A 27,182-nucleotide genomic window follows, 5' to 3' on the forward strand; every position below is an offset into this window, starting at 1 on the left:
GCAGTGATCAAGTTACGAAGCCAATAGTCACATTACAGACTGAAAATATTACAGCTAACATAATGGGGAAAAAGAAATACCCTCAATGTGAAGCTGAGCCTTCTGCCAAACAGAATCCTCTGATAGTCTCACATAAACGGAGCAAAGCACCTTTAATATCAGCCAGAGCCACATCTGCATGCAGAAGGATGTCAGTCCTCATTACAATGCATTTGTAAAAATATATTTGAAACTGTCAGAAAAGACGAACTAGAAACAGATTTCTCTTACACATTTTGAAGGGGATTTTGCTGTGTTTTTCTTCAACTGCCTCCCTCGAGTTATCAATTATATAGATTCATTGATCTACGAGCGAGCTGCAGATTCTCCAATATTAAAGAATTTCAGACTTCATCACTTCCTCTATTGCAGAGTTTCTTTATCACAATTATTTCTACTTTGATTGATACTTCCCCCCGCCTCTCTATACCGTTGGAGGTCTACTTCATCACCGGAGGAAAACAATTTCATCCACTGGCTCCACCTCATTCTCCATTCGACTGTAGAGAGAGTGTGTAGGGGGGCAACAAGCTTTATATTCCTTTCTGCAGGCTGCAAGTCAACAGTGTGAAAAGCATCTCTTCAATCTGTGGAAAAAGGGAGGAGTTGGGTTCTGGGCAGCTTTTTGCACAAAGAGAGAAACCACCGAAATCTGCAAGTATTGTCTGGCACTGGAGAGGGAGATAGAGGAGTGAAAGATCAGAGCAACAGGGGTAAGCCTCTCCGGATTTTCAAAGTGATTGCCTCTGGGAGTGAAGCCGTCGCTTACATCTGCAATTATCACGTCCATTTATCTATTGATGAAGGACTGGTGATGGTTACGCTTGATGGTTTTCGTTAATGGAGTGATTCAGCTGTTTTTCTCATAAAGGAATCATTATGTAAATCAATTTTACCTCCCCCAAGGAGCTCAGTTCCTTTGTTTATATCTTCACGGCAAAGAATTTTCAAGCCTGAACAGTGGGACAGCTGCACATTAGGACTCCAGTCGCTACTACCTGGAATTTGTGATGCATAAAACTGGAGATGGCTGTGGAAAAAGCTACTGTGTGTAAACTGGGGTTGTCTCGGGTGGGCTACTAAGAAACTGCCTTTGTTAAAGAAGTGCCTGTCCTGACACAAGCCATCATGGTTAAAGCACCCACTTCCGAAACGGTTGCCCTGGGGTCAAACAAAGACAATGATGCCCAAGAGACCCATCTCCAAAACACTGAGTCTGGCTCGCTTACACAAACGTGGAAAGAGATCTCGGTGAATTTCATAATGAGGACAAAAATCCACGGTCTGAAGTTCATCTTCTCTCCGGACAAGTCAAAGCCGCAGAGGGTCATCTGGATTATGGCCTTCTTCCTTTGTTTCAGTCTCCTGTGCACCTGGTCCTGGAATCGAATTCTCTACCTGATGTCCTATCCTGCCATCACCAAGATCTACATGGTGTGGGCTCACAATATGTCCTTCCCAGCTGTTACTTTCTGCAATAAAAATGTGTTCCGAGTATCCTCCCTGACCAGGGATGACCTGTACCACAGCGGCTACTGGATGGACCTCATGTATCCTAATCACACAGTGATGGAGAGGAGCCTGTCCATTCTTAAAGACAACCACAAGCAAGGTCTCCTGAGCCTGTTGGACTTCAACAACTACACCCCGCCCCCTGATTACAGCATCAACACCACCGAGATGATGGGACGCCTCGGTCACCAGTTGGAGGACATGCTGCTGGAGTGCAGGTTCAGAGGGGAAACCTGCACCTACAAAAACTTCAGCACTGTATGTACAGAAAGAAAGATGGTGTTTGTCAGGTGTGGATATGAATGTTGTTAACAGTGTGTGTTAATAATTAATGTAAGCATTTGAAGAACCATCCTCGTTCTCTGAGGGTGTTTTAAGCTGCAAACAATCCTGTCCTGTTTTTGTCTCTCAGACACGACATCTTTTTCCTTATTAAACTTAAAGTAGTCCCTAAAGGAATGAAATGCAATGTTACCCTGATGTAGTGGGGAAAATGTAATCATCAATGAGTTTAGTGTCTACTTTTCTCATTGGGTTATATTCACCCCTGGCGAGTTCTTGATTAGCCAGTTGCTTTAACGCCTTTTTGCTTTATAACCTGTGACAACAATATTAAGGAAGAAGAATTAGATCATTAATAATTCAGACATCGTAAATCAGTTTGAATTAAAGTTTCAGCCTCTCTAATTAAACATCTGCAGGGCATGTGGACTATATACAGTCTTGTTTCAGAAATGCAGCTGAGCGTCCCATTTAAAACACCAGACAGAAGTCGATTACACCCATTCATTTTTGAGTCGGCTCTGAATGCTGCATGGAGGAAGTGGATGATGTTTGCAAACCATAGCTGCTCTATTCAGAATGGTAATATTTCTATCAAATTCCTAGCAAACGCAACATAGCCTCTACCGTCATCAGAAAATATTTAAAAGGCTCAATAGAGAGAAAGTATGCAGAGTGAGTAATTCATTTCCACAGCACGGAGAATAATTTAAATCTGGGAAGACAAAAGAAACACCACCCTGTCACTACATCACATTCAAACGCTTGCCTTTGTAGATCGGAACATTTGCAGATAACGATTCATGGAAATTTAACATGTAACTGTGAATACTTCAACTGGCTCTTATACTGTTGCAAAGTCCTTCACACTGCAATATGTCAGCTGTCCGCTGTGGCTGTGGCTGTGGCTGTGGCTTTCCTTTTTTGCATAAACCCATGCAGATCCTCCGCAAGCTTTATCATTTCCAGATTGGAACAGTAATTGGGATTTAAACTGTGTTGCATGCTCACATTTTCAGCAACACATACTGTGGCTGTGGTGCAGCCGAATGAAGCTCCCGTTTTATCTTAACTTAAATCTGAATCTTTAAAATCAGGTCTCTAGTCACTTTGCCGACCTCATTATACAGCCAGCAGGGGGAAAGGACCAAAGCGCTGTCTTATCTGTCTGGGCTGCATGTAAGTCTGACTGTGTCTGGACATGGAACACTGACTCTGATCTCCTGAGATCAGCTCTGCCATGCTGGCTGAGTTCTTTGCCAGCAGCCCTCTTACCACGACCTCACCACACTGGGTAGTGGAATTCAACCATTAGATGACATCCCTTTTCCTTTCAGGCGTTACTTGTTTTTTAAAAATGTGGTGAGGAAAGATGTAGACAGCAAGATTGTTGAGAAAGCCAGAAACAACAACAGCAGTCACAATTACTTGTCAGGGTGCTGCAGTGTATGAATGGGCTTTATTGTTTGTCAAGTAAGGACATTCGGACAGCCATGATCATTAATGTGTAAAGTGTGGCTACAATTTATTATATCAACTTTCAGGGGTGTTTTCATGAGTTTTATATGGTAGCAAGAAAACTTCGTAATAATTTGTAGCAACTGAATACGTAATTCTGAAAATTAACCATTAATAAATCATGTTAAAAATGTCCATTTTGTCTGATTTCTCAGATTTTTAATCGGTTTAAATTTTGGTGTCTGAATTTCACCAATTCAATTTCAAGCTTAATTAGGCTTGAATTCAGTGTTTTTTTAATTTCGTTTTTTTATAGAATTTAATTTATGAAACCTAGAATCCTAGGAATCGGGCTTGTAACTGGAGAGTCACCGGTTCGAATCCCGGTACTGACAGGTCAAGGACTGAAGTGCCCTTGAGCAAGGCACCCAACCCCCCCTGCACAGCTCCCCAGGCGCAGTAATGTGCTGCCCACTGCTCCTTGCATGGTGTGTTCACTTGTGTGTAAAAAAAAAGGATGGGTTAAATGCAGAGGTTGAATTTCCCCATTGTGGGATTAATAAAGTAATCTTCTAAACTATTGAAAATCAAGTTGTTTTTTAAAAATAACTTGAAATTACAAACTGAAAATTAAAACACGTGTTCATATAAATTCAGACAGATGTTTTTCAACATTAAATATTTCAATGTTATAAATTCTTTTAGCTTTTGAATGGGAAAAAATTAAGTATTACAATATTTTTGACCAAATATCTTGATATCAATATTGCAGTGGTATTGTAAGTTTGAATGTATTTCATAAATAAACATCAGTAATGTGGGTATACTGGCTTAGAGGGCAAAAGCAAATAATTACATCAAGAACAGTTTGGTAAGATTATAAATGATCATTTTACTGCAATGCAACGTTTAATACCAGGAGAAGAAAATGATTGTGCCATATTATGATATCCAAAATCTAAGTTAATATCTAGTCTAATTTCATGGTATCCACATAATATTGATATATTGCCAAGCCCTAATCTACAGCAAAATGAAATAGTAATGTATAAATATTCACAAGTGACTAAATTTCACATACAGGTATTCAGTTTTCTTTAAAAAAATGAAATCCTTCCAAGCCTCCTGTAGTCATTCACACTCTCTTCACTTTATGCTGTGAACACCAACACGCAGATATTGTTGCATATGTAACTGTGATGAACTTGTGTGTGATTGTGTGTAAGGCATATGTAGGCGTTGTCACAATTTGAAATGGTAATACAAACGACAGCTGTTTCTTCTTTATAACACTGCAGGTTTGGTGTAGAAATACATGAGGGACACATATTCTAGTTCCTCAGACTGTTGCATAACCAATCAATTCTACAGTCTGATAGCCTTATCTCAAATTGATGGACTTATCTTGAATTGACTCAGCCCCTCAAACTGTAAACAGAACGTGACGATTTCTCCGTATTATTATTTCAGTTTAAATGTCAACATTTCTAATCATGATACATATGTGTTTACTACTTGCTTGGCACGGGAGGAATAATTTTCCAATCACAGGGAAAATCTATAAACCTGGAAAAAAATATATATCTGTCAACTGCGAGCGCTGAAGCAAAAAGATGAAAATAAATAACTCAAGCCAAGCGGATTAATTAAATCCAAACGTTATTTGGTGTGAGCAAATGTACTGTAGAAATTGCACATCAAACGCTAAGTGCTGCTGAGCTTTTACTGGCACAGGTTCGGTCTCTCAAGAAGTTTGTAAGTCAGGACACACAAATATCTTTTACAAACCCAATTTAGTGTTTGTTTGTGTGTCCAAAGAGCTTCCACGTCAGATGTTTCTTATTTAATGACCGCAAAATAGTACATTCCCTCTAAGTTACTCAGGGGAAATTTGGAGTGAAATTGGGTGAAGATTGATAGCTGCTGCCGCTGCTAAGGAAAGCTCATTAATTCCTCAAATAAGAGCCAGGTGCCTGTTTAAAGCCGGTACCGCTTTCTCTGATAATCACAAAGCCCTGCAATGATTAGCTGTCCTGCACAATTACAGGCTGACATGTAATACATCTCGTACAGGTGCACAGTTTACCACGGCACAGTGGAAAGGCTTTGACTTTTAATTTACACTCCTGCTTTCTCTGTGCTCTCTCTTTACAGATTTACACACGTTACGGAAAATGCTACACATTCAACTCTGGACTGGACGGCAACCCTTTGTTGACCACATTAAAAGGCGGCACGGGGAACGGCTTGGAGATCATGTTGGACATTCAGCAGGATGAATACCTGCCTGTTTGGGGAGAGACAGGTCAGTATGGTAACCCTTTTGTAAAAATCCCTCTGTCTTACCCTGGAAGTCCCAACCACTCCTCAAGTCCTTTGTCTTTTCTATAACATGAGGGTGCATCACTTCACATACATAATACGATTCCAGGATTTACACCACACTGAAGTGATAAACTGTACAAGCATATTTAGTGGCATATTATCTTGATATGTTTCTCCAGGTCTACAACTGACATCAGGTCTAATAAATTGCATTCATTGGCATGTTGTCTTAAATTTATGGCAGACAACAACACCCACTGTATTGTACATTCATAAAGTATACAGCATGTGATAAATCTTTGCTTGTAAATCTGTTAAACACCGCTCCACCACACTAACATATGAGTATCTCTCTGCTATTAGCTTCCAGCATGGGCTAAAGCACTTAGCACCAGAGCCAAAAAAGCCGGGTTTCCATAGGCGGCCGTACTTGTTGTTATATTTTTCTGGCGTGCTGTATCCACAGATGAGACCTCCTACGAAGCAGGCATCAAGGTTCAGATCCACAGCCAGGACGAGCCGCCCTTCATTGACCAACTGGGATTTGGTGTGGCCCCTGGTTTTCAAACTTTTGTGTCATGTCAGCAGCAACTGGTACCTAATGTTCAGCCTCCTTCCCCTCCAACCTCGACCTCCGCCTCATTCTGTGTTTGTCCCCAAAATTCTCGCCAGTCAGTGCCCATTACCTCTGTGTCACAGAGCCTGGAGCAAAATCAGATCTTTGGTTTAACTTGTGTGGGAAATGTGCAGTTGAGGTGTTATATAAACACTCAGTGATTCTGAGTACATGAAACTGAAGGATTTCAGCAGCCAAAGAATATTGATAGAGCACGGCCAAGTAATGATTGGATGCAAGCATACAAGCATACTGTGCTTATGTGAGCCAAAAGAGTCTCAGACTACACAAAAATATCTGGCAGCTCAGAGTGTTTGTTTTCCCTTTTCATGTTGAGTCTTCATTACTTTAAGCATGAGGAAAAAAATATGAATAGAGCTTATTTCAATGCTGTGAAAATCGTCTCTAGTGGCTCATTCAAAGAGAAGGCAGCAAAGAACTGGGTCTAAATTCACACAACCATGGTCAGCAGGCTTCAATGATCAAAACATTAATTCTGATTAATAAAAAATAAAGCTAATTTAAAGTGTTTGAAGAGATAATTAACAGTTTCTTATGATTAACATCCTTTAAGGAAATTGTTATGAATGATTTTTCACACTGAAATTATGAAAACTACTGGCAGCAGCATTTAGCCAAAATAAGCTTTAAAGACTTGATAAAAAATAACTGACCTCTGAAGGCACGCTCTGAAGACTTGCTGTATCTTGAGGGAAATTAGTTTCATCGTGTTAAAATGTATAGTTAAACAACAAATGTCTAAAAGTAAAAATGTGGATTAAGCTGGATAAAAAGTTAATTTATGATGTTTCTAGGAGACAACAAAGCTGATCTAATTGACAGGTGACTAAATGAAACAGAGAGTAACCTTGTTAAAAATACAGATTTCTAAAGATTTGAATATATATATAGGCTTTTAGAAGTTTTTAGCTTTAGTAACTCATACAGTCATTTTACAATACAATTATTCTGCCGTCTTTATGTTGTTGTTTTTTTACAAAATGATTTATGGAAAGAAAAAATGTAAAAAGAAAGTAAAACTAAAACAATCACAAACTTAATTCCAGTGTGAAATTAATTTCATAAAAATAAACAAAGGTTCAATAGAAACCAGATGGCAAGGTAGAAAAAATAATAAGCTAATAAATTAAATAAAAGATACATTTTAAAAATAAAAAAATAAGAGAAATTGTACATAATATACTTTTATAATCTTTACTTCTTTAAATTGAACTATTTAAAGAAGGGTGATACAACTGTCATATGAGTTTATTCCCCGGTTCCACTACCACTTAAAGTCTGTGTCATTAGATGAGAAAGACGACCAGCAGATATTTTGAAGACATATTTTAAAATGATTTAGAGACACGACAAAAATGTGTGTTTTAGCACACAATAATGAAGGGAGCAAAAAAGGCCTGTGGCAGGTTTTGTAGAAAATTAGTTTCTAGCCTTCAACTATCCGTTCATGGCTGTCAGCGAAGGATGAAAAGTAATAACTGTAGTTAAGCCAGAATTGATCGAAAAAGCCTGTGTGCAAGGTCATAACACTGAGCTCACACGCATGCCCTATCCAAATGTAATGAAACTGTACAGCGTTTTCTGAGAGGTTGCCAAGACAACACATTCAAATTGTGTCTCTTTTGTCACTAGAATAAACGCACAAGCCAAACACCAGTCTTTTCAAAGGGAAACAGAGATAGGACAGGGAGATATTCTCTGACAAACAGTCATTGTAAGTCATAAGAAAATGGCGCCAGAGCCACAAAGGATTTAAGGATTTTGCAGTGATTACCTTTGAGATCAAGTGTACTTTGGTATTGTGCCGCAGGCTCATTAAAATTTCCACCACATAATCAGTCCTTGTGAAGTCTCGGAGTAATGGACACTTCAGCACTAAATCTAATTCATTACTAGAGAAATTAATCGAGCCTAATTTAAATGATTTTGCTCCTAAAGTTAATGGTCTTGGTCAGTTCGGAAGCATGAGATAAATGATCAAATATAAAAATGTTCCACCATTGTTTCAGCAGAGTAACATGGGATGATTGAGACAGAGTTTGGTTTTCTAAAGCAGACACTTGGACACCACAAAGATGACAAACTCTATTTTTGGGAAGCAGTTTTGAATATTGTATTGTAATATTTCTCTCTCACTCTCTTTCTCTATATACAAGTGTTGTAAAAAGCTCCAAGTGTATCATCATTCAGCCATCTCCAAGAAGTGAATCTGATCTATTAATCACCATCTCAAAGATTTCTCCTGAAAGCAAAAGTGCATGGATTGCCATTTATAATCATGACACGAGCGCCCACACCAGTGACAGCTAAAAGACGTGTTTACGACCTAAAAGATGTGCTGAATTAATTAGACTGTCGTTAGAGTCTGGCCAGCATTAATTTCAGTCAGTCTCAAACGAGTACAGTGACACTGTTCTCGGTGTGATAATAGACAGCTGGATAAAGCACTTGTGATTTCAAGACTTTTCATTTGTGAAGCTTCTGTCAGAGGAATTTAATTTTTAATAGGAAGCTATGACTGCACCAACTTTTAGAGTAGAATTATATAATGGTTGAAACTGAACTGTGTTGTCTAAATGTGACATATTTATACATCACTGCAACAACTGTAGCGTGGGGAACTGGGAATGCCCAGTGTCTCTCTACGCTGGTGATTCTGGCGCTTAAAGTATGCCGGATGAGGCAAGTTTTGTGTGCTGCAGCACACAAGTGAGACCTTAAGAAGTTTCCCTTAAATTGTGATAGAAAACCATGGTTGCATATGCACGTTTTTGCAGCCAAACTTTGTTGAAACAGATCGGCTAATATTGGTAGCAGGAGCAACAAGTTAGCAAATTAGCGAGTCGTCACTGCAACTTTTTCTCTGCTGACAAAAAGGAGAGTAACTGGCAGCAAAATGAGAGTTACAGATGTAACTACAGTTCTATGATTTCTTCCTTACCGCCAAAGACAGTATAAAATAGCTGGATGGTAATTAAATCTAGCAGTCAGGACAAATTAAATGGGATTTATTGTTTTGTTTTCACTTTTTAAGTTTAGTATCAAGACTACTACATTTCTGGTTCTGTGACATCCCTAATCATGACTCAAGCTTTATAGTGGATACAAGAAAAGAATGGCTGAATAAAAAAACCCACCAGTAAACTAATGCTGCAAAGTTTTCAGGCGCCGCTGGGAGTTGTAGCTGTTGTGTTGTAGCTGTTGTGTTGTTATACTGACAACGGGCTGTCTTTCTGTCCCACGCCCTGCTGTTGTTCCTCCTTTATACTTTACTTTATTTTGATAATGACGTGGGCTGTGTTCCCTCACCCCTCACCCTAGATGAGACGTCCTATGAGGCCGGCATAAAGGTACAGCTTCACTCTCAGTCAGAGCCTCCTTTCCTCCATGAGCTGGGCTTTGGGGTCGCCCCCGGCTTCCAAACGTTCGTTTCCAGCCAAGAGCAGAGGGTAGCGTATGACTGTTTGGGCTTGCTGCATGCCACAAATACTGTATTGTTAAACGGCTACACATCCATCACTAAGTCCCCCACTTTCATGTGCTGGTGCCCTCCCCTGAGGAATGGATCCATCTGTCCCCCTTCTGTGTGGCTGAAGCAACGACATCCAACAACATCTGCAGTCCCTTCACCTTCTTTTCTGTTTAATAGACTTCAGTTACGAGCAGCTAATAGGTTTCATTCCAGCTTTAATCCATTCATCCGAGTCTGTATCTCCATTAAAGCTGTTGTTTGGCTTTACCCTCTCACCACCATGTGCAGTTCTGCTAACATCTTTTTTCGTCAGCGTTTGTTTTGCCTTTATGTTATCGGGGCGATCCACTGGAGCGCTCCTTAGTGTCACCTGGAGGGACGAGACAATGTGATTCATTAGGTTTTATCACCAATGAAGACTCTGGCATCAGTTTTTTCAACTCCAGAAATGAGAGTATGTGGGCTAGAAATGGAGTTTAATCAAGGCTTAATAATAATTTGCCACTTTAAGTCGACTCCTTCAGTGAATTCCACTCCATCTCTGTCACTTTCTATTGACTAAATGACCACTAGCTTGTCTGCGTTAGCTTGTTTAGAGCTGGTGAAGATGATTAGGAATTACAGTGAGCGTTAATGTGACAGTAGCAGCATGAATTCTCTGTGAGGTTTGTCAGGAAGAAGCCTTTAACATTGATTGTTGGCGAGCTCCCACTGCAATTAGTAGCTATATGCTCCAGTGCCCAAGCAAGCATCAGTAGTCTTCATAAATAATTGGTTCGTTTTTGTCATGAAGATGAGTAGTAGGCATTCATTACCATAAATTGCTGTAAACAAGACTTTTAAAGTGGACTGAAAGTCTTATTGGTGGTTAAATGTTGGTACACCCCAAAAAAAAAAATCCTTTAAAGTGTTAAAGAGAGCTCCAAACAGATCGCACGCTCCACCCGGGGCACATTGCTGCAGTTATGAGATGAGCACCGTGGATCTAATGTTTACTGTGAACCAAAACCTTAAAATTCAAGCATTAAATATTCCTCATTAGTGGATCCATTTAGAATTCCCTGAGTTACTCATAAATGTAGTGACCTGCTCTTCACCTTTTTAATGAGAGTTTTACCTCTAATGAGACTGCACACTGACTTCACTTCATTGTTTAATTCACCAGGCATTGCAGTCCAGGGTGGTTTTTTTAATACACTGTCTTGGGCTTAGTGAATCTAAATAGTTAATCAACAATAAAAACCTCTTTTGTAAGCTTCTGGAGGCTAGTTTTTCATTAGGGTCAAATATTTACTGTAAAATAGGAGGTATTGTTGTATAATGTCTGTTAAAATCAATACAATTCATTGTTTTTTTTCATTCAAAAACTGTTCTGAATTCTGTTCTCAGGGTTGTAAAGATTTGTCCATTGATTGTGGTGTCCTGTCTGAATCTACATATTTTAAAGATTTCTATTAAGCCTGTCTCTATTCCCATGGTATTCTGCTTCCTACCGGGGACTAGACCTGCATCAGTAATGTTTTGCATGATGTCTGCCTGCTGCTACACATGAGCAATAATGTTACCGGACATTTTGTGCCAGTATTGTTTGAGTGCACATTTTCATGTAAGTGCTTCTGTATTTTCTTTTTTTCTTTCTTCCTTCCTTTTCGTTTCTGTTTGATGCATTTGTGTTGGGTTTTGTCAGCTTGTTGTCCCTCTTTTGTACTTCTGCTGTACTGGGCCTGCATTATGTTCCTCGTTGTAATCCTGCGTGCTGATATACTGAGGGAAAACATGTGCTGTTTGCTCTTTCAGCTTCAGTACCTCCCTCCGCCTTGGGGAGATTGCAAGTCTACTCCCATAGATTCTGAGTACTTCTCCACATACAGCATCACCGCCTGCCGCATTGACTGTGAAACCCGGTACCTGCTGGAGAACTGCAACTGCAGGATGGTTCACATGCCTGGTATGATTTCAGAAAGATGTGACCCACTGACCCTTCCCTAGAACAGCCACTGTCCAATCCTACGTTAGTATTTGTAACCAGGCAAAAGAAGCCATGTTGAGCTTTCAGGGTTCGTCTACAGCCCTGATTCCAAAAAAAGTTGCGACACTGTGTAAAACACACAGGTGCATCTCAATACATTAGAATATCATGGAAAAGTCAAAGGCCCCAACCAAGTATTGGGTGCATAAAGATGAACATACTTTTCAGAGGCCAACATTTCCATATTAAACGTACTTTTTGAAATTGGTCATTTGTAATATATATTTTTTAAGACACTGAATTTAAGGTCTTCATTAAATATAAGCCATAATCATTATAATTAGAAGAAATGAAATTAAGTCATGAAATGTTTCATTCATTCTGTGTGTAATGGTTCAATATAATGTGTTATTTCCAGTTTTTTAATTGAATTACTGACATAAAGAAACTATGATATTCTAATTTATTGAGATGCACCTGTAAATTAAAACAGAATGCATTCCATTCACAATAAAGAATGTATATATTTACTAAAAACAAAGTTAATCAGTCTGAACATTAAATTCACACTCACCAGCCATTTTATAAGCTTATTATTGTACCTTATAAAGTGGCTGGAGTGTTCTGCTGCTGCTGTAGCCTATCTGCTTAAGGTAGGACATGTTGTGCGTTCAGAGATGCTCTTCTGCAGACCTTGGTTGTAAGGACTGGTTATTTGAGTTACTGTTGCCTTTCTATCATCTCAAACCAGTCTGCACATTCTCCTCTGACCTCTGGCATCAACAAGGCATTTTCACCCAGCGAACTCCTGCTCACTGGATACTTTCTTCTTGCTGAGTTGTTGATTGAATATTAATATTGATATGTTGATTTATTCTTCAAGAGCTAACAGACTAACTGAATTTCCCCTCGTGGATAAATAAAGTAATTTTGATTTGATTTGACTGATTTGATTTGTGTTAACAATTAGTTGAACAGGTGTACATAATAAAGTGGCCGGTGAGTGTATTCTCTTTGCACAAGTTTAAATTAAATATATCTTACAAAGGACAAGCAAATTATTAAGTTGTGTTGTATTTATCGAATGTGCGTTAGTATGTTGGGGTTTTCATTCACATAACGTTACCTTACAACAGTGGGTCAACGACAACACACTGTCCTTATCTTATACAACCCTGATTTCAAAACAGTTGGGACATTGTCTAAAACTCTACAAAGACAGTGTAGCTTATGTTCAAACTGATAAACCTTTGATTCTGTAAATATACAGTCTGAATTCTTCCTTTTCCTTTCCTTCCTTTGATTTTAATGTATTTTTCATTCACAATACGCCAAATACTACAAATTAAATTGTGATGGTAGCTCTCAAATGCATATTATAGACTTTTCTGTCTACCTCTCTCATTTATTTCTGAATTGTTATTCCATAAATTTGCTATCATTATTATGTTGTAAATGTGTGATTCAGTTTCATATTTAATATGTGTAATTATTTTCACCCTTATGTTATTCCAAACAGGAACCTCCACAGTTTGCACACCTGAGCAGTACAAAGACTGTGCTGACCCAGCTTTAGGTGAGCCCACACATTTTATTGCATAAGTATGAAATATTATTGTAATAGTTGTGCATTAATGCATGAATTCCATCAAGTGTTCAGCAGCAGTGCCATGAGACTCTTCAAGCTTTTGTATAATAATTCAGTAGCTTTGACTTAAAATTACTTTAATCTCAAACAGTGCTGGAGCAAAAATAATAAAGTAAAATTATTGTTTAAAAATTCCATTAAGGAGATTTGTGATGTGCCTTTGCTTCGCTTGTGTCGAATATGTCCCGCAGAGCATTTTTTTTCTCTCCCTCCCTTCTCTTTATAATAGCTTCAGTCATTATTTGCTTTCATGGAAAGTGAACGATGGCAGCGAATGTAGCTTTTCAGTTGTGTGCAGAGATATTTTTAGAGAGCCTCTCTGTGTGCAGGTGTGTTTGATTCTTCGCAGTGATCACGATATTTTTAAATGACTTTGATCATCCACAGACTTTTTGGTAGAGAAAGACAACGATTACTGTGTGTGTCAGACCCCCTGCAACATGACTCGCTATGGCAAGGAGCTGTCCATGGTTAAGATCCCCAGTAAGGCATCTGCTAAATATCTGGCTAAGAAATTCAACAAAACTGAGCAATATATTGGGTAAGTATTATATGGTGACAGTCCAGTATTCAGCCTCTTTTGCTTTGTTTCTGTTGAAGGATGGATGTATTGTGGCATAGCATGTCCTGGGTCTCCATCGTTCACCTTCAATGTAACAATAATGAGAGATAGTTGCACAGGAAATGTGAAATACCATTTGGTGTAATGTAATATCACCAGAAATAAACTTTGTTGGGTGTGCTCTTGTCTGTCTTCTCTCCAGAGAAAATATATTGGTCATGGACATCTTCTTTGAAGCTCTGAATTATGAGAAGATTGAGCAGAAGAAGGCCTATGAAATTGCAGGGCTTCTCGGTAAGATTCTCGCAGTTTCAGGTTCATTGTGACAGATAAAACGTGGTTGACCTCGGTATCGGCGCTCTCAGCGGGGGCCCCCCCTCTTCCACACATTTCACATCGTGTGTTCACGCCTGCTGCTTTGAGGTTTCCTCTTTGAACTCATGAAACAGGCTGAACACATTTTCATAATCTGATGCTCTTGCAAGGGCAGCCTGGTTGGGTCTGATGAGAAGTTGGGGCTGGATGGACACTTTTGACAACTGTGCTCAGATTACTGTGAGAGATAGTGAATGAGGAGTGACAGCACGGGGCACGCTTTCACGCACCATTGTTCAGTTGCTGTACCCGCCCATATCTGTTCATCTCTCTTGTTCTAGGTGACATTGGAGGGCAGATGGGGCTGTTTATCGGAGCCAGCGTCCTAACAATACTGGAAATATTTGACTACCTATATGAGGTAAAATGATGCTTTTCACTTATTAAATTAAAAACCTGTTAACAATCATTTAATTTACTCTTCTGCTAGTGGATATAAAGGCAGATAGCTAAGTGTAACACTTTACAGGTAATTTAGTTTTATTTAAACACAATGTAAATTAGTCTAAGATAACTTTTTAAATATATTTGTACTGCTTGTGTTTAGTCTTGAAGGAATAGTTTAGCATTTTTGGGAAATAAGCTTACTCGGTCTTATGTCTGTATGGTAGTGATTCTCAAACTTTTTACACTGCGGACCACCTCAGAAAATATTAAAATCTTCACCACTATGGAGTCTGAAACATCAATTTTTACCTCTGTTTAATAGCTCGCCACACAGTTTAGCTCATAACTAATCATGGCCATGTGCGCTCTTCAGTTCATTGACATTACTTTGATATTTAAGTATTACACGAAAAGCAACACTTATTTAAAATAAAATTTCAGGAAAGTCATTATTCAAGTATTTTGATTAAAAAACTTGTGTTATTTTGAAAGCATTATATATACTTAGGTTTTGTTATCACATTTTTAAAAAAATCATAATATGAGTAGCCAGCAGCCAGTTAGCGTTTCTTAGCTTAAAGCCATGAAACAGCTAGCCTGGCTCTGTTCAAAGGTAACAAACTCTGCCTATCAGCACCTCTAAAAGGGGGGGGGGATTATGTTTCGGCTGGGAGCAGTTAATGCATGGTTGCTTTGTAACTATGAAATAATAATCCAGCACTTCTAACAAAGACCATGATGTAGAAGAACTTGTACGTTAAGTCAGTCTTCACTTGGATTAATAATAGAATAAACTAGATGAGCCTCAGTTGTCTTTACCTGCTACAGTTTGCATAGACACAGTTATACCAAACTCTTCAAGTAACAGGGCAGTTATTCAGCTCTATACTGGGAGTCTCACATCATACAGAATCATGCTACCTTGAAGGAAACAATACAAGTTTGTGTGTAATGTGTGGTTGAAACTGTTGGAGTCAGGAATATCTACAAGTCTGACTTTTTATCCAAACATGGAGACATCAGAGCTTCCTCACATGGCTGCTAAAGACGCTGAGGGACTCTGAGAGTTTGAATCCAAATCACGATGACAGTCACATAGCTTCGTAGTTAATATTTTTCTCGCACGAACCACAACTTGTAGTTCTTGCCCTTTGGTTTTGTATGGATCAAATAAACAAGATGTTAATTAGTGGGCTGTTTCTAGTCTTTATGCAAAGCTAAGCTAACCAACTGTACAGACTCATCTGACTCTTTGCAAGGCACTGACTAAGCATATTTCCCAAAATGTTTAAATTTAAATGTGTTTTTACTGCTCATGTTTAGTCTTAATGTCACTGACCATAATGTATTCCATCTGTGACTAATGCGTATGTGATGTTTTTGCATTCAGGTGTTTAAGGATAAGGTTCTGGGCTACTTCATACGCAAGAAACGACCACAGCGTTGTCAGAGCGACAATCTGGTAATTCAAGTCTCTCAGAATGAGAATGAAATGAATGTGATGTATTAAATGAGCCTCGGGAACTACAATAACAACAAAAAATGTCTGCTAACACTGTAAATGCTTTTAATGAACAGCACCAGAGAGAAAACAAAGCCGCACCACGGTATGTCATCATTAGTTTTCAATTTCCCATGCAGAAAAGATGTATCGCACTAGAAAACATAATCATTAATAATATATAAACATTGTTTTTATTGCACAGTATGGATGAATAATCAGTGTGTTTGATATTACACACATTGGGTACTTTATTTACATGGTGAATATTGTAGAGAAGCAGCACAAATTGTGCCCTGTAATAAGAAAAATCTACATCTTACAGAGGGAATACAGATGAGCATTTACGAGGAGCAAACTGACTGAGTTTGTGAAGTGCTCTGCTGCTTGAGTTCCCTTAAACTACAGTTCACGGACAAGTAGAAGTAAAGTATCTGACTCATTAAGTGCTCTTACACTCACAGGTTGTAGCCCTCACCGTATTTAATCCCACACACAGTCAGTATTGACACAATATACAGTAGCTTCTCGAAGTTGCCCCTCGCTCCTGTAATTACAGTTCACTTAGAGCAGGAAGAGCTGTTATTGTACTCTGGGTTTGTCGCTTTATGTCTGGCAGTATGATCAGAGGAAACTGCGAATGGATTCATGTAGAAAACTAAAAGAGAGAGCAAAAAACGGAACAAGATTAAGAGGTCTGGAGGTTTTATTAACATTTCATGATCAACTCATTTTCAAAGCCTTAAAGGCACTGGAACTCATTTGAACTTCAAAATGAAAGCTAGAAGAATGTGGGGCATTTCTGTCCTGCCCTAAATCACAGCATTCTGTTGAGCCCAGTGGTTTAACACACTGGCGTCCAGAGGCACCTCCACTTCCCCTGCAGACTGTTATGTAAGCTTTCTCCAGAGCAGTTAAGAAATTATTTATAACTGAAATGCACCTTCTTAATATCAGCAATCAGCAAATGTTCAGCACATTCTGCTGAATCAAACCTTTACTGGCAACAGTTGCAGAAAAATATATGAGATTTTTTTTTTCAGTCAAATTTTAAATTGATGCTATTAATCATATTGGGCTGAGTGTTCATACAGTAGAGTTTTTTGATCACCAGTATCTTTTTTTCTTTCAATTCTTCCCAATCAGGAGAAATCTCTCAACTTTTCAGAAAGTTGCTGGTGTTGTCACTTCACTCCAATAATATATTTCATAGAGCCTGACTGATATGGGATTTTTGAGATTGATACCTATAGCCGATATAGTAACTATTTGAGCTGGAATGAAAATAGACCTTTTTTATGTGGATTATGCACCGATTTCTCGCCACTCTATAGTCTATAATAAGTCTATAAATAATAACTGAGAACAAAAAGAATAAATAGAAATAAAATAAATAGCTAAATTAACATCATTGCCGTTCAGTGTCAGTCAATTGCTGACTACTTAAGAAAAAAAAAAAGAAAAAAAGAATAAATAGCACCATTTTGAAAACATCCCAAGCAACATTTGCTGTGTTATATATTATAATTTTTATGACAGCCATATAAGACAGCATATACACAGATTCTTATATGCTTTTATTAGGCCAATATCTGCAAATAATATCAGTCAACCAATATATCTGACATGCTCTAGTATTAGATGGGGAGGGACTTGTCACTGAGATATCACAACAAAGACAGAATAAGGCCAATAGTGGAAGCACTTGGACACTGAGTGTTGCTTTTATCACTGTACATATTGTCAGTATGAGGGCTAACTTCCTCATGGTGAGAAAACAAATCAATAGAAGCCCAGATAGAGAGTTAAAGGCAAAGGGGAGATGCTTGGCTATCATACATCAGAAGTTTGAGTGGTTATATGTTGTCAAGATATATTTTCATTGAAACAAAACCCACATGCAGCACTTTTTTTGATCAAGCACCCTGCGAGTGCTCCCTTTTCTGCCAGAGAAAAAAAATCACTATATGGACAACCACTCTCACTAAGTTTTTCATACGTTTTAAAGCCCAAAGCGAATATCATCTCTGATAGCAAATAAATAAATAAAAAAACTCTGACTGAGGAGTCCCGCAAGAAAGTTGCTTTGGTCCATTTTTATTTTATTTCTCATAAATGATTTACCTTATGTTCTTAAAAAATGCTCTTGTAGTTATATATGCGGACAACTTTAATCTGTTCTGTGTTTGAGCTGAGAGGCTAGCTTCATGTTTATTGTGCCTCATACTGCTACGATAATGAACACAGCTAAAGCTAAAAGACATCCTGTCACATGTTCAGTCATATCTCGCCCAGTTATCTGTTTTAGATTTAGATTACACATAACAAAAATCAGTTATTTTTGTATGAATTGTATAACACTCATCATGACTAACTGTGGAGGCTTCTGTGAAAAACAACCATTTTTATCAGAGGTGTAAGTCACATCAGGCAAATGCATAATCCCCAGTGGCGCCGGGTTCGCAACAGACGAGAAATGCTCTCAATAAAACATCCTCTGTGTGAAATATTCGACCAATATAAAACAGATTTAAATTTACTATAACATTTGAGAATTTAATCTCACACCATAAATGTGGATTTGTTTTATTTGTAGTTTATATTAGATTTTTATTGTCATTTTTTATTGTTGCATACTTGTTTTCTGATGTTCGTTTGTTTCCTGTTTATTTGATACTATTTCATTTTAATTAGTTTATTTCTTATTTTCATTCTTATTATTTTATTACCGTAAGCCATCACTTGAGATAAAGTTTTTAAAATGGGATTAAATACGTTGTCTAAGTGCCAATATGACTCCAATCTGATTACTTAAATAATAACTTCACTTTATTTTCAGTGCAAATTGAACTTAATGTTAAAATCTTAACCGTAATAACCGCTTTATTAATGTCTTTCAAACACACAGTGGGACAACTAAAATCCACCAATCTCTCTCTGCAGCTCATTGTAGGGGCGGAAGCTCCAACAAAACTTAAAACATTTCCTTTTTTCTCCGGTGCTGTTTTACTCAAAAGCATTTAAGCAGATTTTTGTTAAGCGCAGACAGTCCCTTTTGTCCCTGGGTATAGGTTACTGTATCCACCAGTTTGCATCCATTATTGGCACAAATCTTGGAAATGCAAGCTCCAACTTTCTGTTGTGTGTCACACAAGCCCAAGACTTTTTCAATTCAGCACCACGCTCCTTATTTATCTTCAAACTGGTGAAAAAGCAGTGGGTTTGTCTCTGCATGTGGTTTGTGTCCTTGCATGCTCAATTGCCTCGGGATCAGGGTTTGGTCTGATAGCTGATGTGAAAGAAAAGATTGAAAGAAGTTCTTTATTCTCTTCTGTAGGAGTGGAGATATGTTAAATTAAGCCAACATAGTGATGAAGGTTTTTTTTAGTCCATGTGTTTTTTTTAAGTGGCAGTAGAAGAAGAATTTATATAGAGGGCTGATATTGACAGTGTTGTATTGTTTTACTGGAGTCTTACATAGTGTGATATTTACTGTATTCTGCCCCATTCATGTCATATATTCATCTGCTTACAATAAACCATCCTTTTGTTCTTCTTTTCTCTCATACTCAATAACCGTTTTTCAACTAGTCCATTGTCACATCTCCACTCAAACAGCCCGACAGTAAAGTAAAGCAAAGCAAAGCAAAGCGTTTAGTTATTTATAAGAGTCTATTTTAAGTTTGACCGTCATTCTCTTTAATGATCGTCAAACACTTCTGGATGACGGCGATCGTTTTTTTTTTTGTTTTCCCTGCTGATTAAAAGGCTCAAATCTTATTTTAAAACAGCCATCTTCCTTCAGTACTTTAATGATATCACTGAGGGGAAAAACACCCTCTTGCAGTATTCCCTCACAAGTTGAACGATTAGCATTTGCATTGTGTTTTATTTTCATTTCAGTCACCCTCACCCATCTTTCTTTTCATCATGTCTATTCCAGGAGTTTCCAGAGAACCCAACCAGCCCTGGTGTCACGCCTAATCATGCCCCCAGGTAGCACACCCCATTGATAATAGATGCTCCCTCCCATGCTGTCCCTCTCTTTCATACATACTTGAGACCATCTCATACATCATTCCCTCAGTGGCTACGAATTATTTGGTAGACAGTCAACGAAAAGAGGGGTGATTATCCAACTGCAGCGAGCATTTTAATGTCCACTGTCGTGTCAGGACTGATTAGTTTGGTGTGTTTCTGTATTTATCGGCTCAACAGAAGTTGGTTGGATTCTCCAAGTGCGTAATGATTTGACTCTCTGCACTATGCAAAACCTGCTCCTTCCACTGAATAATGATGCTTTCTTCCCCAATAGGATAAAGCGCAGATCTCCTGTGAAAACAGATTACATATTTATTGAATTGTTGTACAAAAAGCACACAAGATCTATTTGTTTCCCTGCAGCACAGAGGTCCATTTAGAGGCAATGCATTTGAGGCTCGTGCCAGATAACATCACTAGATGCATTACTTTGTGATGTTATCACAGGTCTGCATGCAGTGAGTTTGCACACAATATAAATGGTTCTTTGTCTGCTGGAGTAGCCAGTTTTGCCAATGGGACTACCAATGTTTGTTATCCACATACAGTGTCAGGACTTTTCTACTCAGCGAGCAGATTTGCACACACGGAGGAATTCATAAAAGAAGGAAGGGTTGCTATGTTGCATTGTATGCCACTGGTGCCAAGCCGGTAGTTTTCTATATGTATTTGATTGTATTAAGGCACCAAACATTAACTGTTAACCGGTAATGATATTCAGTGGAAAATGAAGCATTAAATCCCCCACTTAGGTAAAAGTACTTATTACTCCATTACAAGTAAAAGTCCTGCATTGAAAACTTAAAGTACAAAAGAATCAGCATCAAAATGCACTTGAAGTATCAAAAGTAGAATGGCAGGATGTCCCCACTTTGATTGTTATATATATATTCCAAGTATATTTTATTTATAAACATGCATAATCATTTTAAATTGATTGTATTTTTTCATGTTAAATCTCGACCTGAAAAGAACCTAAAGCTGTCAGCTAAATGTAAGGGAGTAAAAAGTACAATATTTTACTCTACAATGCAGTGGAGAAGAAGTATAGTTAGATATGTGGAAATACAGAAGTACAGTACTTGAGTAAATGTACTTAGTTACATTCGACCCCTGATGAAATGTAATAATGTTTAATTAGAATATTTAGAGGTGGTGCTAATCACCAAATCTGCAACTTACTGATACTTTTTATTGCTCGTCAGTAAACTAACTTAGCATTTGCACTTTGTTTAGCTAACATTAGCAAGCAATTTCTCTAGCTAAATGTGTGCTGGTTAATAATATGGGCGAGAATAATGCAGTCTTGCAGTGATTTTTATTTCATACATATGGTCAGGTTAAGGATATTAACCAAACTGTGAAAGGCCATGACACTGAGTCCAGCCAATTAAAATCTGAGCCATTTATAAATTGTTCTGGATAAAACTGCATTCTGGTCAGATATAACCACAGAATATGGACCGGTCTTCATCATGTCACTCATAGGTTTCTGTAGAGCAGAATTTAAGCTCACTCACAGTGGCTGTCTGTTAACATCTTGACAGCGCCTGACTTCTCCAAAAAAGGTGCAAAGAGGTGGAACAGAGGTGAGCTGGGGGCGGCCGCCTGTCACTCTAAGCGGCCATGCCCTAATTATGCATAACTTTAAGCCTTAATATAAATGAATAATGTGATTTACATAAAAATTCAGCCCTTCACAGTTGTTGAGAAGAGGGAAATTAGCAACAGAGACCAAAACCAATTTTTGTGCCAGGCTGTAAACTGTAAAAATATCAGTCAGTAGGAATCGACTTGCTTTTGAAGTCAGCCTCAAGTGGCCAGATGAGAAACTGCAGCTTTTGGCACTTATGCATTAGGTTCACATCACAACATCTCATATCTGGCTTTATTTTGTAGAGACATTTCCCAGTCAAAGCAGATATAAAGTGTTACAGCTGGATCTCCAATGCACGCCCAGTTTACTTCTATAGAACTGAAACCAAAGCAAAATTAGAAAGCTAGCACTCTGCTGTAATGATGCTTCCTTCTTTTATAAATTCCTTTGCACAAATAGGAAAATGCAGACACATGTGGATGTTTCAACTTCCGTAACTATAAGAATTTATCATGTTAGTGTAAAAACAGGACTAAAAATATACTGTTTTCTTTCTCTTCTCCCTCCTTTCATTCATCTTTTCCCACCTTTCCCTGATTTTTCTTTAAACTATCTTTTCACTGCCTGTGAAACATCATGTGGCCACATGCGATGTGGCTGATCTTGGAACGTCCAAATTTGTTGTATTCATTACCTCATCATTGTCCACATATGTTTCTGTCATTCATGGCCCTCCATTTAATATCCTATCTTTGTTTCTGATGCGTTGATAATTCTGATTTTGCACATTTTCTCCTCGCCACATACATCATACTTTTTTTTTTTTTCATTTTCTCTGCGTCCCTCCATTGTCCCGGTCGCTCTCATTTTACCTGTGGCTCATTTATTTCTCACTTCATCATCATCATCATCACTCCCTTCATTGCCCCTCCCTTAACCCGGTTGAACTCGTCTTCCCTCCTTCCTTCCCTCTGTTTTGCAGAGCACCTGTGACACCCTCCGGAGTCACTCGGACAGTCTCGGATTCACGCCGAACATGTTACCTCGTCACCCGACTCTAGGCAACTTTGAGGAGTTTGCTTGTTGACAACATAACGTAGGGGTTGGTGGGTGGGGTGGCACATCTGGGGACTTGACAGCAAACTGTGAAATAATTTATGTATTTAACAGAAAAACGGTTGAGTGTGTAACTCAAAAACGTATAGTAGAGTTTATCAATGCCTGAATAGAAATAGAGTACTATCATCAGAAAAGAAAAAAAAAGAAACCACTTCCAAAACAGAACTCAGGTTTAACTGCCATGTCAAGGCATCAGTGTTAATTTATTCATGTTTCATTTTGTGGATTTGTTTTTTCTTATGCAGTCACTTTAGAGTTACACAATCAGCGAAGAGAAATGTGTCCAAAAAAAGGCTTTCGAACCTGTGATGAGATGAAGTACTGTTGTGCTTGTTTTGCTGCACATCAATCAAAAAAAAAAAGAATACATGTGGATTGGTGCATGTAGCATTTCAGTATCTCAACAGTGTTACATCTCCAGCATCAAACCAATGCTGTATTGAGTGACCTTATACTGTCACCAGTTCGAACAGGAGAGCCTTTTTAGAAATCTGCTGTGAGCCGAAAAGAGCTGCTCGAACCTGAATCACATCACTCGACTGGTGTTTAATGTTGCCTTTTGCTACCGTGAGGCTTTGGATTGTCTCATGAATTAGACGACTGTGCTTCAATTTAGAAACCAGAAAAGGAACTGGATTATTTGTATATATGCAAGTATCTCGTTTTGTTCCACGTGGGTGGCAGAAACTACTGAATTGGATTTGTTTATTAACTTTAGTCACTTTTTACATACAGTAAAGGAAAAAAAAAAAAAAAGTACAGACACCCTGAGAGGCAAGTGAGAAAAAACGTTGGGTGATCTATTTTTTTTTTTCTCTGCTGTGTTTATGAACAGGCATAAAATGCCAGGATAATCTTTCTAGGCTACTTCAAGCTACTTTTCATATATGAAACAGGTTTTAAAAACTATTCAACTGATTGTGTGAAGTCAACCACTGGAGCTTTATTTCTCCATGCACTCTGATAAGATAACATCAGATATTCCTTTATTAGTCCCACAACGGGGACATTTTCAGTGTTAACAGCTTGCTAACACACAATATATTTACCTTGTGTTAAGAGCGTTTAAACTCACCTGGAAGAAAACATGAAAGCTTTTAGTTTTATTCAGAACATGGTGTAGTGGTGCACGTCACCCCCTTGTGGCTTAAATGAGTATTACAACAACAAACACTCCGAACAGGAAAAAAGGCACTAGTCAAAAACCTTTATTCACCTGTTTTCACATATAAAAATGAAAGGAATTGAGAAGAATTATCCTGGGCAAAAACAGGAGTGAAAAAACAATTTAGATCACACTTCATTAGACCTTTTTCTTACTTGCCTCTTAGAGCTTTCTTTAAAAAAAAAAAAAGTCAGGAGGCCCCAAAAGGCTGTTGATTGTATCTTTATATAGCTGACATTTCAATTCTCAACTGTTTTCCCATTTTTTTGGGATAGTGTTAATGTGCTGACTGTAACAAAAAGAAATACTAGCATGCAGCTTGCTGCAGAAGTTGGCCCTTATTTACATTAAATTCATTAGAAGAGAAACAATCAGGTTTTCCTTTTTGCCTTTTTAAATAATCCTCAGCTACATTTTCTCATGTCTGTGTCTTAAAGGTATTCATCAGCACAATCCCCTGTGATAGTAATCTATTCTCTATTGAACATGAGTAAAAGGCTTGTTGGTGACATTCCTGAACTTGACAGAAAATGTGTAAATACCCGCAATCAAATGCCATGAAGAAATTCTATACTGCTCACGTGAGACATTTGTCAAATATAAATATATATCAATATATCTATATAGAGATATATATCGAGAGATAAAAGTTTTTCATCTGTTTTTGCGGCAGAAGGAATTTGGACTTTCTATCTTGGTGGACCGTAAGTGTCTTTGAGTTTCTGGTGATCATAACGTGACTGACAACTAAATAGACTTTATTAGATACAAGAGAATTGCCTCAAAACATCAAAACCACCACGCACCTCAGCCCCCGTTCAGTTCAATTCATTTATAACAGAAATGCATTGTACAATTTTACCACTGTATCCTTTTATTATTATTATTATTATTACGAAACATGTAATAAGTCACAAATAACAGTTTGTGATGTATAAATGATCAAGTATAATAAACTCTATATTTACCCATCTTACTCAAGTACACAACTTTTCTTGTTATCTTCTCCGTGTGAGTCTCTCTTGTTAATGTTCACTCTGTTATTTAAATCCTTGACACCACAGTTATGGACTTGTAGGTACACATATCCTCACTATCAATACTTTACTGGACATTCAGAGTAGTTTTTTTTAAATGTGAAAGTATAATGCCAATCAAGTTAAGTGGTGTTCATAACACTGTAGCTTTATTACTCTGTTGTCTGTGTATTAGATGACTGTTGATGTGAAGCACAAACCCTTGGAGATCAGCCATCACTTGAAAGCCAATGACCGGACGTCTATGGTTGTGACTACCTTTTAATGGCTCTAGTTTTAACTGCGCACACTGTTACACGTGGTGTGTTCACTGCTCCAACATTAATAGGAAATAAGAGCGTACTCCAAGAGGAGCCAGAGACCACCTCGTGAAGAGACTTTTTCCAAATGGAAATTTTACTTTTCAGGAAACAAAAAAAAAAAAAAGGTGAATCAGTGGTGTTGTGTCATGAGCAATAAATGCACTGAATCAGAAACAAAGTGTTATTAAATTGACTTTAAAGAAAAAAAGATTTGGATTCCCATTTTCAATTCATGACGTATTCAACAGCTGGAACGGACGAGACTGAACAGCTGCCAACACAGATGTATGATAAGACGATTGTATATTAACCATCATTAGCCAAATAAAGGGACACTAATGCCAATTCATGTTACACAATGATGCTATTCTGATGATGCTGCATTGCCATGATGATTCTGAGTGTGTGTTTCATGTTGTCGGGTTAAAAAGCATAAAAATGACCCAGCATTTACCGCAAACGTTGGATGAAGGATTTTGTGAAAATGTCTTGGGTCTTTACCTCTCTCTCCCCACACCCCCTTGCCTTACGACCAGTCACAGAACAGCAGAGTGTATCTGAACTGGCAGAAACTATTACTGAACTGTTTGTGCTCATTAAGTAGTCCTGATATTTACCGCATAGTTATGGCCAAGTAGAAAACCGTATTCTATATATTTCTGTCACCCAGCACCTGGATTTGAACTATTTTATTCTTACAGTTAATCACATATGTCACATCAGCCATTTAATTCCTTGCATGACCATTATGTATTCCTATTATCTCTGGTCTCTTAATGTAATCTTAGCCATGCTATTCACTTTGTATGGTTGGGAAAAAAATGTATTTTTTGGAGCCAGATGAAACAAAATGACGTTCTCCAAATCCTCCTCAGACCAGGCTTGGGATTGTGCAATACACAAATAGAAAGATGCTCTGCAGGTGTGAAAAGCTGCTCGATCTTTCCAACAAGTTTTATGGATTACATGAACATAATGTGGCTTGAAGTGAAACTAAAATGTGCCTTGAAGACTGGTTCTTACATCGAGGTTTTCATGCGCACAAGCATCTGGGGAACTGATGCTGCTTCATCTGGCTCTACGTGCTTTATGTGCATTTTATTGTAGATATGTGATTTTAACTCTGAACTGTACATTAAATAGTTAATACTCACTTGACTATGTGTAACGTAGTCAGTCTTAAGTCAAACTGTCACTTTACTGACAAATCAAAACTGCATGTCGGCTCATTGTGTACTGTTACTGTTAGTGTGTGACGTTGGTGTTTTAAAGTTTAATTCAGATTCACCAAAGTCACACAATAATAGAAACAAATTAACTAATGGAGGCAGCATTAGACCGGCACCTCCCGTGTTCTGCAGGGTAAAAATACTGTTTTTGTCAATGGAGTCTGGTGGCTTTAAAGGGAGCATAGATAACTGCTTCAGTTCCCTCCAAGTACACTTACATAGTGCTTACTGAAGACTAGGTCAGGCAGTGCAAATATTCTAAAGAACCTGGTCTCACAGGAATCCGTGAAATAGCCACGGATTTGCTTAACTCAAAATCCGTGGAATAGCCACGGAATCACTCAAATGCCCGTGAAACTGACAGATTTCGCTACAATGCAAGTTAATGACAGTCATATCCCGTGGCTATTGGTTTGTTCCAAGTCACGTGACTTTCAAGGTTCTAGCGGTCAGAACAAAAAACATTGACAGTTCTCTCATTTTTAGTGAAAAATCAATATTTTGACTTAGTTTCTGCATAAAAAT

At 38.1% G+C, this 27,182-nt stretch overlaps 1 protein-coding gene across 2 annotated transcripts in view; it reads left to right on the forward strand.

Annotated features, from left to right (window-relative positions):
* asic1c (acid-sensing (proton-gated) ion channel 1c) overlaps window positions 1-26,584 on the forward strand; it is a 107,533-nt gene extending 80,949 nt beyond the window's left edge. The window contains exons 2-11 of one of the 2 annotated variants that reach the window (XM_059344011.1): window positions 5,446-5,596; window positions 9,575-9,702; window positions 11,523-11,673; window positions 13,214-13,270; window positions 13,730-13,883; window positions 14,107-14,198; window positions 14,561-14,640; window positions 16,057-16,128; window positions 20,111-20,163; window positions 22,788-26,584. In XM_059344011.1, the coding sequence (XP_059199994.1) occupies window positions 5,446-5,596; window positions 9,575-9,702; window positions 11,523-11,673; window positions 13,214-13,270; window positions 13,730-13,883; window positions 14,107-14,198; window positions 14,561-14,640; window positions 16,057-16,128; window positions 20,111-20,163; window positions 22,788-22,866 (1,017 nt within the window). In that variant the 3' untranslated portion in view covers window positions 22,867-26,584. Of the gene's footprint in view, window positions 1-5,445; window positions 5,597-6,082; window positions 6,211-9,574; window positions 9,703-11,522; window positions 11,674-13,213; window positions 13,271-13,729; window positions 13,884-14,106; window positions 14,199-14,560; window positions 14,641-16,056; window positions 16,129-20,110; window positions 20,164-22,787 lie in introns of both variants that reach the window. The other variant, XM_059344010.1, reaches the window with a different exon arrangement.
* The last annotated feature ends 598 nt before the right edge of the window (window positions 26,585-27,182 follow it).

This window comes from Centropristis striata, chromosome 11, assembly GCF_030273125.1.
Source record: "Centropristis striata isolate RG_2023a ecotype Rhode Island chromosome 11, C.striata_1.0, whole genome shotgun sequence".
NCBI classification, from domain to species: domain Eukaryota; kingdom Metazoa; phylum Chordata; class Actinopteri; order Perciformes; family Serranidae; genus Centropristis; species Centropristis striata.